Source organism: Scyliorhinus torazame, chromosome 2 (assembly GCF_047496885.1).
Source record: "Scyliorhinus torazame isolate Kashiwa2021f chromosome 2, sScyTor2.1, whole genome shotgun sequence".
Classification (NCBI taxonomy): Eukaryota; Metazoa; Chordata; class Chondrichthyes; order Carcharhiniformes; family Scyliorhinidae; genus Scyliorhinus; species Scyliorhinus torazame.
Genome location: NC_092708.1, coordinates 292,736,271 through 292,752,478, shown reverse-complemented (window position 1 = coordinate 292,752,478; position 16,208 = coordinate 292,736,271). Strand labels below are relative to the sequence as shown.

General features: G+C 42.7%; 1 protein-coding gene across 6 annotated transcripts in view; it reads right to left on the bottom strand.

Moving 5' to 3' along the window:
- Window positions 1-869: 869 nt before the first annotated feature.
- akap6 (A kinase (PRKA) anchor protein 6) overlaps window positions 870-16,208 on the bottom strand; it is a 1,059,704-nt gene continuing 1,044,365 nt past the window's right edge. For 3 of the 6 annotated variants that reach the window (XM_072488434.1, XM_072488442.1, XM_072488460.1), the window contains 4 exons: window positions 8,256-11,963; window positions 3,616-3,756; window positions 2,856-2,890; window positions 870-1,978 (listed from right to left, as the gene is read on the bottom strand). In XM_072488434.1, the coding sequence (XP_072344535.1) occupies window positions 1,699-1,978; window positions 2,856-2,890; window positions 3,616-3,756; window positions 8,256-11,963 (4,164 nt within the window). In that variant the 3' untranslated portion in view covers window positions 870-1,698. Of the gene's footprint in view, window positions 1,979-2,855; window positions 2,891-3,606; window positions 3,757-8,255; window positions 11,964-16,208 lie in introns of all 6 variants that reach the window. The other 3 variants (XM_072488480.1, XM_072488451.1, XM_072488470.1) reach the window with 3 other exon arrangements.

Below are 16,208 nucleotides of genomic sequence, written 5' to 3'. Positions count from 1 at the left end.
TCGCTAACTAGCCTCCACAGATAACCTAAACCCAAGAAGAATAAAAGACGAGTTAGTTACGATTAGTTCCTTTTTATGTACTGATCTTGGCCATGGAGTCCAAACAAAATGGTTGCAAAAGAGACAAGAGGCTTGTTTTGGACAGTCAAAATTGACAGACCTGGAGATTGCCCTCTGGAATCAAGGTAAATTGGGGTGGGCATTGGGGCTGTTTTTAGGGTGTGGGAGGGATTCCCGGGACAGCAGAGGCCCAGATTTTTTTCTTCTGGAGCTTGGTGGAACATTCCTACACCTGGTTCCACAATGGAAAGATTTTGAGCTGCCTTTGAGGCTCTTTTCCTCCTCTATTCAGTAGATCTATGACGTCATTGAAGCATGTAATGAGGTTCACACCTTAGTGAGACAGGCATCTCAGTCTCCTAAAAAAAGATAAGCAATGAGTGGGAATTAAGCGGAAATGAGGTGATAACTCTTTACGTAGCTATTTCAGCTATGTGCATGCCCACCTTTTTTGTGCCATGTGGGCTGTGTTAAAATTTTTCTCTTTAATTTTGATGTTAATACTAATACTCGCGCATATTTAAAGCTCAGGAATATTGTGATTTATTGTGATTTGTGACTTCCTCTTTAGGATGTCCCTGTGGCTTTGATTGTTGCGTGAGATAGTTGAAGGTTTATGATAAAAGTGATGCAATGTCAATTTCCATTGTTCCAAGCTTCTTAATTGTGGCACAGCTTATTTTAAAAATATTTTGACATAATATTTTTCATACAAGCTGTAATACTAAGCTATGCTAAAAATGTAACATCTTATTAACTTTTATTTTGCAGGAAAGGTTGCCTCTTTGAAAGCCAATAACTCACTCCACTTGTTGTCTGATAAAGTAATTTTTATTTGCCAACTTTAATTTACCCATGCAATCTAACAGCTTAAGGCTTAACATTTTCTACATTACTGGACACATTAACACAATACAAGGAAGCATTGTATATCATCATACATGAATGTTAGCATATTCTTGTACATATGTACAGAAATTATACACACAGCATAACCTTGCTACCACATCTCTTTGAGCCAAATTTTTAACTGGGAAAGCAGCTTTTTAACAAAAGGTGTAAGAAATACGGCAAGGCACACATTGTTAAAATATTTCTTCTCTTCCCATCTTAGGAAGTAGAAATAACAAAGCTTGACCATGTACCGAACTAAAATACTCTAATTGCAATATACAGCACAATAAGGTTGTTTTATAAGTCTCAGGGTTGCATAGATTGGATCTATGTATTCTATGTTGGTATTGATTTAACATTACTTACACTAAATGTCGCAATAAATGATAATTAAGACTAAACAAAAATTTCAAATGGACTAGTTAGAAATATTATGCTCCTTGTCATATGTCAAAGTTAAGTACTCTAATGATATTCATGGATCCTCTCGCTGAATTTAGCACATGTAGCATAATAGGACTCACATTTTCTATATGTGTGTGGTTTCTGAAAAATTGAGTGTTTGTTGAGATGAATACATTCTCCCATAAAATTCAAACATTAATCCAATATACCAATATGTGAAATGCCATTGCAGGAATTGACACAAGGTTACACCTTCATATCTTTGCAAATTATGTAGTATTGTCTTAGATATCAAAAAGTGCCTATACCATAAGAAGAAGGATATTCATAAACTGTAGATCAGAATGGAGGAGGTCCTTGGAGGTAGCTTAGGACAGGAGTCCATGAAGAAGAAAAATGGCGGACTTTGCTGCAATCTGTTGGTATTACCAATAAGGGAGTAACAGCAACTGCCATACACAGGACCAGCAGAAGCAACCAGATTACCACACCTGCATGAAAAACTCGCATTTGGAAGGAATTTGTCTTCGATATCAGTGAGGAAGAGGATGGTTCAATTAGATTAGAGGCTACCTTGGGAATAGATGGGCAAAAATGGAGCAAGGTTACAGCCAGATTTCTAGAGAGAAGAAAGACAAATATATGTTGTAGTTAGCAGCGATAAAGAGTGACAAATATTTTCTGCTGTCAGCATTCTATACAGTAATGTTACAACTGCTTGAATAAGAAAAAATACTGGAACTATATAGTCACCAACAGACAACTACTTGAGCTGTTTCTAAACATGTATGCCAAATAAAAACATTTATAGTGTGAGAGAATTTTTTTGGCTAACATCAAAAATCTAACAGAGTAACAGTTGTACTCTAAAATCAATTAAATGACTTTAAATCATTGTTGGATTTTTATAATTGTTCAATAACAGCTTCACTAGAGAAGGTAACTATCATGTATGACCTTTCCTTTGTTCTCCTTTCATCCTCATCTGTGATCTTCAGTATGCAGACAACACCCTCAGGTACATATGTCAATATGCAAACAACATTGATTGAAGCAAAGCCCAGTGATAATGGATACATAAAGCAGCAATCATTGGGCTCCACATGAATATAAAAACCTGAAGTCATGAAAACTATCTGTATAGCAAGGAGCCTAAAACAATGCAGTCAAATGCATTAATTACAGATATTTAAAACTAATCCCTTCCATATCTATTCTGTTGTATATATTTTAAACTTCAGGTTTTTCCTAGATCTGTCAGCATGAAAGCAATAACATCTGGCCAGCCATAGGGTTTGATTTCCACAGTCTGGGATAATTAAACCATGCAGCAAAGAGCAGGAGCTTGTAATGAGGATTATGAAGAAATGACAGTCAGAATACAGCTGAAGAGATAAATGTAATGTGCATCCCTTCTACAGCTTCTCGGAGGCACTCCGGACATGCATTTATTCACCTTCCAAATTAGGCCGAAATATCTCGATCTAGCTAATTACCTTTGCCTTTGATCTTGCTTTGCTGCTACTGATCTCTACATTTATATAGAAACATGACAAGTAGAAGAAAGAAAAGAGCAATAAGCATTGAATCCAGAAAGTAACAACTGATACAGGAAGTTGTTTACAAAGACAACTATATGCATTTCTATGCATTAACTGTATTTTTGTCAAAATAAATTGTCAAAGGCAATTATTTATAAAAAATGAATTTGAGCTAATTCTAGAATTCAATACAAAAGGTATCACAAAACATACTTGGCTTCAAGTACAAGCAGAATACTTCCTGGACAGAACTTCTGATAGGTTTTGTTTGCTATTATAGCTTTCCAGGCAATTGCAATGAATAGCTGGCAGTTACACAGCAGGTGCAGGTTATCGCTTATATTTCAAGCCAGATTATGGGATAGGAGGCATGTGATTGATGAGTTTTATATTGCAGCCCTCAAAGCCTTCAAACTGGAATGCACCAAGGTAGATGCAGGAAAGGCAAGCCCATCAAGAAAAGAGGAGCAGCGGAAGGTTTTGTCAACTTTTGTGATCTTATTCTGTGTTTTGCATAATTATCCATGATTATCAACAATTACACAATATAAATTGACTCTTTTATATCAGCTTTTGCAAACACAGTAACACTGAAATACCACATAGTTCGCTATACACATGAAGCTTTTGCTTTCTAAAGGCGAGCCTGGTGGACATTAATCAAATTAATATTTAAACCTCTGAAAATAATATTTATTTGACTCACATCCTATACCTTGGGTACAGTTCTTGCAGCATGGGAATCACACGCAAGTTCACTGTGGTGGCATACAGAAGCTGTAGTTTTGGCATCAGTGGTTCCGCTCTTCTGTGCTTTCCCAATATTCTCTGTTGTATATTTTTGTGAGCTAGAGATCTGCAAACCATAAATTTTCACTTGATTTATTAGTAGTTTTTACTGAAGTCCCATTTACATCTAGTAAACATAAAACACACCACTTGATTAAGCCATGTAGCAAAGGGAATCATAGTAAATCTTTCCTATACATGACTTGTATTCTTTGACAGTCCTCTTGAAATTTCAGATGTCATAGCATTTTACTGTGAATATCAAAACATTATTTATTATTTTAAATGTAAAGTAACACTTAGCTCCATCGCCGATGAAGTTTTTCTCGAATTACATAAGAAGCACATCACAATTGGGAACAAATGCATTATCGAAAGAAAACCTTTCATATCATATTGGATACTCAGCAATTTTGTTCCCAATTCAAATATTAATCTTCATGTAATATTTTAATATTTCTGTACATGATTATACGATGATGAAGTGTGAAATGTATAGTTCAGTCAGAACCATAACCCACTTGAAACTCTGTTGCTAATGAATAAATCTTGGGAGCATAAACCACAACCTATGGTTCATCATTCTTTCCAAACATTTTCTGTATCTGTATTTTTTTTATTGTGATAAAAATAAAATCCATATATTTCTTCAAAATGAACTGTGAATATAATTATAATTACCCATATTAAGATTTTGACCATATCTTTTATTTTTGAAAAAAGGTTTTTTCACAGATGATATATTCTGAATATACCTATTGCTGGGTAATTGGCTTCTGGAAGTTTATGGAGTGCCCAGCACAATATTTAGTGGTAAGCACCACCAGACTATTCAGCAACATGTGGTGCCAGATTGACTATGGGCTGGATTCTCCGGTCCCACAGCCACGTATTTCTCGGCCACGCACCGTTCAATCGTGGCGGGATTCTATCTTCCCGCCGCTTGTCAATGGGATTTCCCATTGTAACCACTCCACGGCACTGCAAAATCCGCAGGTGCTGCTGACGGGAAAATTGAATCAAAATGACCAGAGATATCCGGCCTATGTGAAAATGGGTTTGTGAACCCATGAAAGGCGTTGGGGGAACAAAATTGTTCTTGTTAAAACCTTGTTAATGTCACCAATGCATAGCTGAAGCAGCATTTTACCCTCTTAAAGTGAGCTAGAAAACTGCTCATGAATGCGTTTAAAGAACTGGATGATTTCAAAGTACCATCAGAGTTGTTTACAAAAGTGAACAAGTGTATGGTAGTTCGTTTGGTTGGTTCTGACTTAACTGCAGCTTATATAAGAAGTAAAGGAAAAGAACAGCCTCAGAGATGTTTAAAGAACAAATGGGCAGGAAATACAAACTATGCTAATCGTGGCAGCATGGTGGCACAGTGGTTAGCACTGCTGTCTCATAGCTCCAGGGACCCGGGTTCAATACCGGCCTTGGGTGACTGTGTGGAGTTTGCACTTTTTCCCCGTGTTTGTGTAGATTTCCTCCGGATGCTCTGGTTTTTTCTCACAGTCTAAGGGTGTGCAGGTTAGGTGGAATGGCCCTGCTAAATCTGCCCTTCGTGACCAGGGATATACGGGTTAAGTGTGGTTACGGGGTGGCAGGGATAGGGTGGGAGCCTGGCTACGATGATCTTTCAGAGGGCAGTACAGACTCGATGAGCCTCCTTCTGCACTGTAGGGTTTCTATGATTCTATAAAGAAATAATGACAGAAAATTAGAGATGATATCCATAGAATCAGAACCAATTACCCAATTGCATAATTATTGATATCTTGATGCTGTAAATGATTGTCATGTAGTTTCATATTATCTTTGTTTGAGTGTGTTTGCATGTGTTTTAAAAGTACAGTACTGTCACAGTGACCAGTTCATTATTTTAAACAATTAAGTCCCAAGCTACACCTACCAGCTCATCACAACTGTAGCAACTGAGTAGAGTACATGCAAGAATTGGGGTGAGGTGAGGACCCAATTGTCAAGATGATTTTCCACCAGACATCTCAATAGGACAAGGAAATGAAACGGAGTCCTGTGTCGGGCACGGTTTGCCGAAAACAACCCCGCTATTAAACGGGTCTCTGTTTCATTTCTGGGCATCAGCGAGGAACACCCCGCTGAGGCCGCACTTAGTCCCATTGCCTGCACTAACTGGCTCTGCTTGCCAATGCAGGAAGAAATCGGGGCGCCATTTTTAAATGGCGCCTGGATCTCTAGACCCTCCATCATAGCGTCGGGAACCCCCAACTCACCAATTAAAGGGTCCTCGAGCCCGCTCATGAGGGCAGGTCAGCTCTGGGCCTGATCCCCTGCATGGGCCAGATGCCACCTTTGCACTGCCAGCCTGGCACCCTGACAGTGCCTCTGGCAGTACCACCTAGACACCCTAGCGGATTTGTGATGCGGTGGGGGGGGGGTTAATTTGTGATGCGGTGGGGGGCTGAATTGCACTGCATGGGCAGGGCGGTATTACGATGTAACGGGGGGGGGGGGGGGGGGGGACTGAATTGCGATGCAGGGGGGCAGTCAGCTCAAAATGGTAGCCTGATAACAGGATTCCCTTGGAAATCCCTCACAATCTTCACGATTCATCAATTTGCATGGCTAATGATTGGAAATAGCTTCCTGATTTGCAATTCGGCTCCAGTGGGAGAACATAAGGTGACATTGGGCACGATTCTCCCCAAAAATGTTGAAGTTAATTTGTGGCGGGTTTTTCAGGGAGTTTCCCACCGGCTTTGCCGGTGCGTTCCCCACAATAATTTAATGACACTTAGTCACTTTTTGGGGCCCTGGGAAGTTCCTCGCCAGTTTAGCCCACACTTCGAATTTTTTTAGCACTGGGGAGCTGAACTCAGAGATCGGACCACCATTTTGAAAGTGTGCTCCATGGTAAATGAGCGTGTGGGTCAGCCACACCGCCACCCATGGGCAATGTCACCCCCCAAACACATGGACACTACTACACCCCCCAAGTGGGGACACCCACTATGGAGTCCCTGGGGACCCCCCTTTCAGCCCCCCCCCCCCGCCCCCCAAGCACCCTTACAGCACCCACTTCCTTCTAGGGCCCCCACCCATCACCAACCCGACTTCCCAGAGGCCCCGACTTATATGTCCTGCACTCCCCCACCTTTCAAACCCCCCTCCATCATCATTTCATGGGCATGGCCCTTCTTGCCCCCTGGTCCTTGGCAATGCCACCCTGGCAATCGGGCACCCTTGCACTGACTCCCAGGCAGTGCTCCTGCTGACTTGGCAGTGCCATCCAGGCACCTTGGCAGTGCTGGGCAGCAGCGCCAAGATGCCCACTTTCCAGAGGGATTGCCAGGGAGGCACCCTGCACTTACCCTGACCACCCAGAGGGCTCAGTGGCACTAGAGACCCCCCCGGGTGCCATTCCACCTGGTCCACGTTTGTGTGGACCAGCACTGATTGGCGCCCAGTTGCAGCCTTCCCGGGGAGGCTGAAGAATTGAGGGAGGCCGTAGGTAGGTCGCAAGTAGGCCTTCCTGCCACAGGAGGGCCCCAGTAAATATGGCAGCTGAGCAGTAACTAGGCTCTAAGTCTTGATTTTAAAACAGTACCACAACATTTGCGCTAGGTGGGCCAAGGTAAAATAGCTTATGTGTATGAGGCAAATTAGAAATGGCTTAATTTCCACTGAGCCATTTAGCACACATATTGGGCGAGATTCTCCACTCCCACGCCGGTTGGGAGAATCGCCTGGGCCGCCAAAATTTCCCGGGACGCCGGTCCGACACCCTCCCACGATTCTCCCAAGCGGCGGGAACGGCCCCGTCGAGTTCCGCAGGCCGGAGAATCGCTGGAGACACCCAAAATGGCGATTCTCCGGCCCCCCCGCAATTCTCAGGCCCGGGTGGGCCGAGCGGCCAGGCCAAAACGGCCGGTTCCCCCCGGCGGCGTCCACACCTGGTCGCTGCTGTCGGGAAGAGCGCGGGAACGCTTGGGGGGGGGCGGCCTGCGGGGGCCCACAAAAGTGGCATGGCCCGCGATCGGTGCCCACCGATCGTCGGGCCGTCCTCTCTGAAGGAGGACCTCCTTCCTTCCGCGGCCCCGCAAGATACGTCCGCCATCTTCTTGCGGGGCGGACTCAGAGAGGATGGCAACCACGCATGCGCCGTTTTGCGCCGTGGTGAACCTCGACGGCGTTCACGGCAGCGTGGGCACTTCGGCGCAGGAGTGGAGAATCCCGCCCATTATGCATAGCTGAATTAATGACATTTCATTAATACAAATTAAGGGGCTCGGCAATTCTTTGGGACTTAATCCTCCCCCCCTCACCCTCATCCTCTGACCACACCCCTGCAGCCCCCATCCTCTGACCCATGACTCCACCACCCCCCAACCCACCAAACTCAACTGTCCCCAGTCAGAAGTTATGGTCCACTGGTTCAGATCTTCCGCGGAGTGGCAATCGTTGTCAGATTGCAGCCCGGGAATAAATAAAACAGGTTTTTTATCCATCTCTTTTCTAAATAGAAGAAAATGTAGCTTCTGCAAATGATAAAATAATAGATTTTGAATAGAACACATAACCCACCTCTTTTTGAAGCGAGTCTCCATCGTAATGGTTTTCTTTTGTGGAAAGCTTCTGTTTGTCTTTACAATCTGCAGTTTGATGATTTTCATAAACAGGATGTTCATGTGGAAATTGAATTTTGATGAAGGTGTCTCCTGGTTTTTCAAAATGATCGTTATTTGGTTGTGTGTCCTTCACCACATTTATTTCATGGGACTGTCTTACCGACTTATGATTTTCATCACTCTCGCTCTTTAGTGGAGGGTCATTTGGTTCAAGCATTTCAAGGTTAGACATGGCAAAAAAGGATCCATTATCTGACAAACACTTATTAGGACATGTTTGTGCTTTAGGCAGCAAAGAATTAAGGTAAGGATTCTCAGTATGGCACTCTACTGCTTGAAAGGTATTGTCTTCGGATGTGTTGCATATTTGATTAGTGATGTCTAAAAGTGTAATTGAGTTTTCAGGAATTTTGTTTGTTTCAATTAGATTTCCACCACACATATTTTGGTTACTTGGTGTCATACTTGCTTTTGACATTGCAATGTCCAGTTTACCATTTGGCAATGGTGATGCATTACTGTCAAAAAATGATACCGTTTTGGTCAAAGAATATTGATTATTATCTGAAACGGTGTCCTTTTGAAATGTAGATTCAAATAAGCAAGGTTGATCAGTATATTGTTCTTCAAAACCTTCACTCTGAAAGTTATCATCTTCATCATTGCTTTCAATCTGGGCCTTATCATTAAAATCTGATGGCAGCGGTGTGCTGCTTTTCTCATCAATGCAAGTGTTCACCTCACCGCAATCACTGTCATGTGATGATATGGACAGGTAAGAGTAAAAGTCTCCTTTTCGCAGTTGCAAAGGACGGTGAGAATGTTCCAATACTTTTTCCTTGATCTGAGCCACCGAGGTTGGATTCATCATTTCAGAGTCATGCTGGGATATGTTCTTCAGGGCTGTTGATGCCATATCAATTATTTCCATCACAAAATTATGAACGGAACTATCTTCTTCACCATCAAAGTCATGAGGAACACTAGAATGGCAGGAACAATTTGAAATATCATTGGCATAATCCTTAGTAGTTTCTTCCAACTGTTTGTTTTCTGAATCAAGATGAGATGAACATTTTACAGCTGACTCTTCACTAATAATATTATATTCATCACCAAGGCAGTTAAGTGTCAAATCTGCATTGGAACCATCATGCTGCTGAGGTTTCTTAGATTCACTTGTCAGAACTGTCTTCTCACCTAATACTGTAACATTGTAATTTTCAAGTTTCTTTGAGAGAATAGGCTCTTCATCAAGGTTAAAAGCAAATGATGATAAATGTTGGTTTGCAATCCCATTGTCTTCCAAGCAGATCAGCTTTTTATTCTTCCTTGGAGAATGTGTGGGGGCCAGGGGAGATGGAATGTACTGTGCAGAAGGAACATCTGTTTCTTGCTCAAATGCACTCCGAAATAATTCAGGTTTTGAACATTCTTTTAAATGGGGGTTGTCAGTATTGTGTTCCTTTTCAAAAGACTGAGGTTTATTGATGTCTATCTCTTCAGTTCGTTCTTTTTTGTCTTTTAATAGAGATTTTTCCACATTGCCATTCTCTACATCATCTTTTAAGTGGTCAGTACAGAAGTGTCTGAGAGTCTCCATTCCATTCTGTTTGAATTTGAGAGAAGTATTCTTGCAGTCTTTGGACTCGGACTGCATCAACGCAGAACTGTTTAAAAATGGGTAAAGTGTTGAAATATTTTTAAAGGGTGGTAACCTGATACTACTTGAATCGGTTCTGCACCGATACTTCTCTCCTGAATTCATTTTTTTCTTTTCCTTTGTGACAGAAAAAAATGGCTTAATCCAGTGTTGGAGTTCATTCTTCATATAATCCCTATCTAAAATGTGACTGCTTTCTTCATTAATTTCATCATCTGTGGCAATGCTGGAATCATCATCATCCTTAATGCACAGTTCTTCTTCAGTTAGTGTAAGGGTTGAACTGGAAAGCAAATCACTATCATCTTCTTCATCAGTACAAGCAGATGTACAAGACACATTAACAATCATGCTTATATTGACATCAGCTTCATCAGTCACTGAGTGATTAACGTGTTTTTTGAATGATGCATTGGAATCCGAAATTTTATTTTTATGAACAATTATGTCTTCCGAACACAAAGAGAGCTCATCACTGCTGCTAAGTTCTGTGAGAGAAGCAGCAGAGTCTTCATTTGCTGATGATGCAGCGTCAAATGATAGTTGCCCAGTGAACGACATTTTGAGAGAGTTACTATGTAGTGTGATATCAGAGACACTACGTTTCATTTTTGGACTTACTGGATTCTGAATGTTTTCCAAACGTTTCAACAGGTCTAATGTCCTCTTGCTTAGCTCCCCTACTGCATCACTACCTATGATGTCCCCTGACCCGTGGATACTGAGTAGTTCCTCTGTGGTTTTGTCAGGAATGGCCCAGCTCTCTAAGGAGGTACTGTGTTGGAGATCACCATTTTTGTGATTGTTTGTTTCAAGCTGAAATATGTCGCCAGCAATTGAAAGCGATTCCACTGATGACCTCTGAGACAAAAATGTGAAACCTGTGTCATTTACATTATCTCGAGATATTCTGTCGTCATCTGTTTTGCTATAACAAGTCCCAAGGTTTCCTTCACTTGATGTTATTGGCAGGCAGTTTTCTGATGTAGCATAATCTGATTTGGAATCTGGAGCTGATAGCCCGTTTTTACAAATAAATTCAGGGGAATGAGGTTTAGAGGACATATGCCCATCAGTAGTTCCCTTTTCTTCAGATGAGTGAGTTATAGTCATATTTAACTCAAGCTCAGGGCCCTGCAGGTAAGAATAGTCATAAAACGTGAACACATCATATTGTGCCTCTAGATCATTTGAAAAATCTTTTGAAGTGATTTTATTGATATCAAAGGGCTGTAAATTTTCTTCATTACTCAGAGACAGTGATTGAAGATTTTTTGACAATTCTACTTCATTTTTTGTTCTTGGTATTCTTGCTGCATTCTTCGTTTCCCTTTTTTCAATTGAACCTGGTCTTTGACAAATGCATGACTGAATTGGACAATCTTTATGTTTCAATTCTATTAAGGGGTGCAATGGTTGGACATATTTAGTTTGAGCTTGATCAATCTGATTTGGTAGAGACGTTTGAGAATTTGTTATAGCTTCTCGACCATCCTCACTGACTATTCCACGCTCACCCTGTGATGTTGGTTTGTCCTCTTTTTCCGGAATCAAATCACCCAGTAGGTCTGGCAAAGAATCTTCAGATGAGAAAGATGAATCTTTACTTGCACTCATTACTAAATTGGTTGGATGCTTTGAATTAGATACAATTGAGGCATTCTTGAAGAATGACGTATGTTTTTTTCCATGGAGTTGTACATTATGTTGGCTGTAGACCTGATAGATATAAGGACATGAGGAAGAAGGTGCCTCACCAGGACTATATAATGATTCTCCAGGGCCATTGGTATATTGATCCAACATAAGTTCATCAGCAAGATTATTGATGAGGCCTGGTGAGAATTTTGATGCATCATTCTGCTTGCATTCAAGATCAGCAGGTGTTTCATCTTGGATACCAATCAGGTTATTACTCATGTCTGTTTCATCCCATTCCAGTGAATCTTCATGCAAGACATTCAAATCCATTAGGCCTGGTTCAATACAGCTTAAGGAGTCCTAAAAGGGAACAAAAATGAAAAACCTTTTTCAGGTTTGTTTTCTGTTTAAAAGTTGGCAGCTGATATTTTGAAAATGTATTGTCCTTTCCCTAATGATCCATTTACGAAATCAGATTCACTAAATGTCCTGGATTACAAAATGTAAATTATGTAATAAACGAGTTTAGGGAGTTAGGCTGGAAGTTAAAAACCAGGACAGACAGAGTTGTCATCTCTGGTTTATTGCCGGTGCCACGTGATAGCGAGGCTAGGAATAGGGAGAGAGTGCAGCTGAACACGTGGCTGCAGGAATGGTGTAGGAGGGAGGGCTTCAGGTATTTGGATAATTGGAGCGCATTCTGGGGAAGGTAGGACCTGTACAAGCAGGACGGGTTGCATCTGAACCAGAGGGGCACCAATATCCTGGGAGGGAGGTTTTCTAGTACTCTTCAGGAGGGTTTAAACTAATTTGGCAGGGGAATGGGAACCGGATTTGTAGTCCAGCAACTAAGGTAGCCGATGTTCAGGACGCCAAAGCGTGTAGTGAGGCAGTGGAGAAGGTAACACTGACAAAGGAGAGTACTTGCAGGCAGGGAGATGGGTTGAAGTGTGTATACTTCAACGCAAGAAGCATCAGGAATAAGGTGGGTGAACTTAAGGCATGGATCGATACTTGGGACTACGATGTGGTGGCCATCACGGAAACTTGGATAGAAGAGGGCAGAAATGTTGTTGGAGGTTCCTGGTTATAGATGTTTCAATAAGATTAGGGAGGGTAGTAAAAGAGGTGGGGGGTGGCATTATTAATTGGAGATAGTATAACAGCTGCAGAAAGGCAGTTCGAGGAGGATCTGCCTTCGGAGGTAGTATGGGTTGAAGTCAGAAATAGGAAAGGAGCAGTCACCTTGTTGGGAGTTTTCTATAGGCCCCCCAATAGCAGCAGTGATGTGGAGGAACAGATTGGGAAACAGATTTTGGAAAGGTGCAGAAGTCACGGGGTAGTAGTCATGGGTGACTTCAACTTCCCAAATATTGAGTGGAAACTCTTTAGATCAAATATTTTGGATGGGGTGGTGTTTGTGCAGTGTGTCCAGGAAGCTTTCCTAACACAGTATGTAGATTGTCCGACCAGAGGGGAGGCCATATTGGATTTGGTACTTCATAATGAACCAGGGTGAGTGATAGATTTGTTAGTGGGGGAGCATTTTGGAGATAGTGACCACAATTCTGTGACTTTCACTTTAGTAATGGAGAGGGATAGGTGCGTGCAACAGGGCGCAAGGTTTGCAATTGGGGGAAGGGTAAATACGATGCTGTCAGACAAGAACTGAAGTGCATAAGTTGGAAACATAGGCTGTCAGGGAAGGACACAATTGAAATGTGGAACTTGTTCAAGGAACAGATACTACGTGTCCTTGATATGTATGTCCCTGTCAGGCAGGGAAGAGATGGTCGAGTGAGGGAACCATGGTTGACAAGAGAGGTTGAATGTCTTGTTAAGAGGAAGAAGGATACTTATGTAAGGCTAAGGAAACAAGGTTCAGACAGGGCGCTGGAGGGATTCAAGATAGCCAGGAGGCAACTGAGGAAAGGGATTAGGAGAGCTAAGAGAGGGCATGAAAAATCTTTGGCGGGTAGGATCAAGGAAAACCCCAAGGCCTTTTACACATATGTGAGAAATATGAGAGTGACTAGTGCGTGGATAGGTCCGATCAAGGACAGTAGCGGGAGATTGCGTATCGAGTCTGAAGAGATAGGAGAGGTCTTGAACGAGTACTTTTCTTCAGTATTTACGAATGAGAGGGGCCATATTGTTGGACAGGACAGTGTGAAACAGACTGGTAAGCTCGAGGAGATACTTGTTAAGAAGGAAAATGTGTTGGGCATTTTGAAAAACTTGAGGATAGACAAGTCCCCCGGGCCTGACAGGATATATCCAAGGATTCTATGGGAAGCAAGAGATGAAATTTCAGAGCTGTTGGCAATGATCTTTTCGCCCTCACTCTCAACAGGGGTGGTACCAGGGGATTGGAGAGTGGCGAATATCGTGCCCCTGTTCAAAAAAGTGAATAGGGATGACCCTGGGAATTACAGGCCAGTTAGTCTTTCTTCGGTGGTAGGCAACGTAATGGAAAGGGTACAGAGGGATAGGACATATGAGCATCTGGAAAGACACTGCTTGATTAGGGATAGTCAGCACGGATTTGTGAGGGGTAGGTCTTGCCTCACAAGTCTTATTGAATTCTTTGAGGAGGTGACCAAGCACATGGATAAAGGTAAAGCAGTGGATGTAGTGTACATGGATTTTAGTAAGGCATTTGATGAGGTTCCCCATGGTAGGCTTATGCAGAAAGTAAGGAGGCATGGGATAGTGGGGAATTTGGCCAGTTGGATAACGAACTGGCTAACCGATAGAAGTCAGAGAGTGGTGGTGGATGGCAAATATTCAGCCAGTTACCAGTGGCGTACCGCAGGGATCAGTTCTGAGTCCACTGCTGTTTGTGATTTTCATTAATGACTTGGATGAGGGAGTTGAAGGGTGGGTCAGTAAATTTGCAGATGATACGAAGATTGGTGGAGCTGTGGATAGTGAGGAGGGTTGTTGTCGGCTGCAAAGAGACATAGATAGGATGCAGAGCTGGGCTGAGAAGTGGCAGATGGAGTTTAACCCTGAAAAGTGTGAGGTTGTCCATTTTGGAAGGACAAATATGAATGCGGAATACAGGGTTAACGGTAGGGTTCTTGGCATTGTGGAGGAGCAGAGGGATCTTGCAGTCTATGTTCATAGATCTTTGAAAGTTGCCACTCAAGTGGATAGAGCTGTGCAGAAGGCCTATGGTGTGCTAGCTTTCATTAGCAGAGGGATTGAATTTAAGAGCCGTGAAGTGATGATGCAGCTGTACAAAACCTTGGTAAGGCCACATTTGGAGTACTGTGTGCAGTTCTGGTCGCCTTATTTTAGGAAGGATGTGGAAGCTTTGGAAAAGGTGCAAAGAAGATTTACCAGGATGTTGCCTGGAATGGAGAGTAGGTCTTACGAGGAAAGGTTGAGGGTGCTAGGCCTTTTCTCATTAGAACGGAGAAGGATGAGGGGCGACTTGATAGAGGTTTATAAGATGATCAGGGGAATAGATAGAGTAGACAGTCAGAGACTTTTTCCCCGGGTGGAACAAACCATTACAAGGGGACATAAATTTAAGGTGAATGGTGGAAGATATAGGGGGGATGTCAGAGGTAGGCTCTTTACCCAGAGAGTAGTGGGGGCATGGAATGCACTGCCTGTGGAAGTAGTTGAGTCGGAAACATTAGGGACCTTCAAGCGGCTATTGGATAGATACATGGATTACAGTAGAATGCTCGGGTGTAGATTAATTTGTTCTTGATCTAGGACAAAAGTTCGGCACAACATGGTGGGCCGAAGGGCCTGTTCTGTGCTGTATTTTCTATGTTCTATGTTCTATGTGTGACTTATCACATTTTACACGGACCTCTATGTTTAGTAGTTCACAAGAGATCCAGTTTCATGAATTTACAAAGGGAGTTTTAACCGGCAGTGGTTATTGGGTAAGTTGTGGAAAAATCCCAACTTCTCCAATATAGCTATGTAACTGAAATTTCTCATCGCTGGAACCATTCTCATGAATCTTTTCTGTGCTCTTTATAATGCGTTCATGTTCTTCCGAAAGTGTAGTGCGCAGAACTGGAAATAATACTGCATTTGAGACATGACCTGTGTTCTACAGAAGTTTGAGAAAAGCATCAGAATATTAAAGCCAAGAGCAAACACCCAGGGTGCAATTCTCCCCAAAATTTCCAAGTGTGGTCTCCAGTGGGAAATGAGGTGTGATTCTTACTGCGTGGATTGGTGCGATCCAGATCGCAATCCATTCACACTTGGTTTGGAGCAAGGGGTGATTGGCGCCAAAAATGAGGTGTCGGACCCAAGGCCGGATGTTCAGAGATTGGGGGGCCCTTTAAAAAGGGCACACCAATCTCAGAATAACCCAATAGTCCCCCTACTTCTCACCAGCATTTTCCCCCACCCCTTCCCGCCGCCAAAGACTCCCCTTCCATTTCTGTCAACTGCACTCCCACCCCCCCAAGTGAACGACACCCGACTATGGCGAACAAATCTTCAGGCTCACCCTCAGTCCCTCCTTTCAGGCCCCACTTCTTGGCAGTGCTAACCTGGCACTAACCCCAGGCACCCTGACAGTGCCAATCTGGCAGGAAGCAGTGCCAAGGTACTGTCCAGCCATAACCC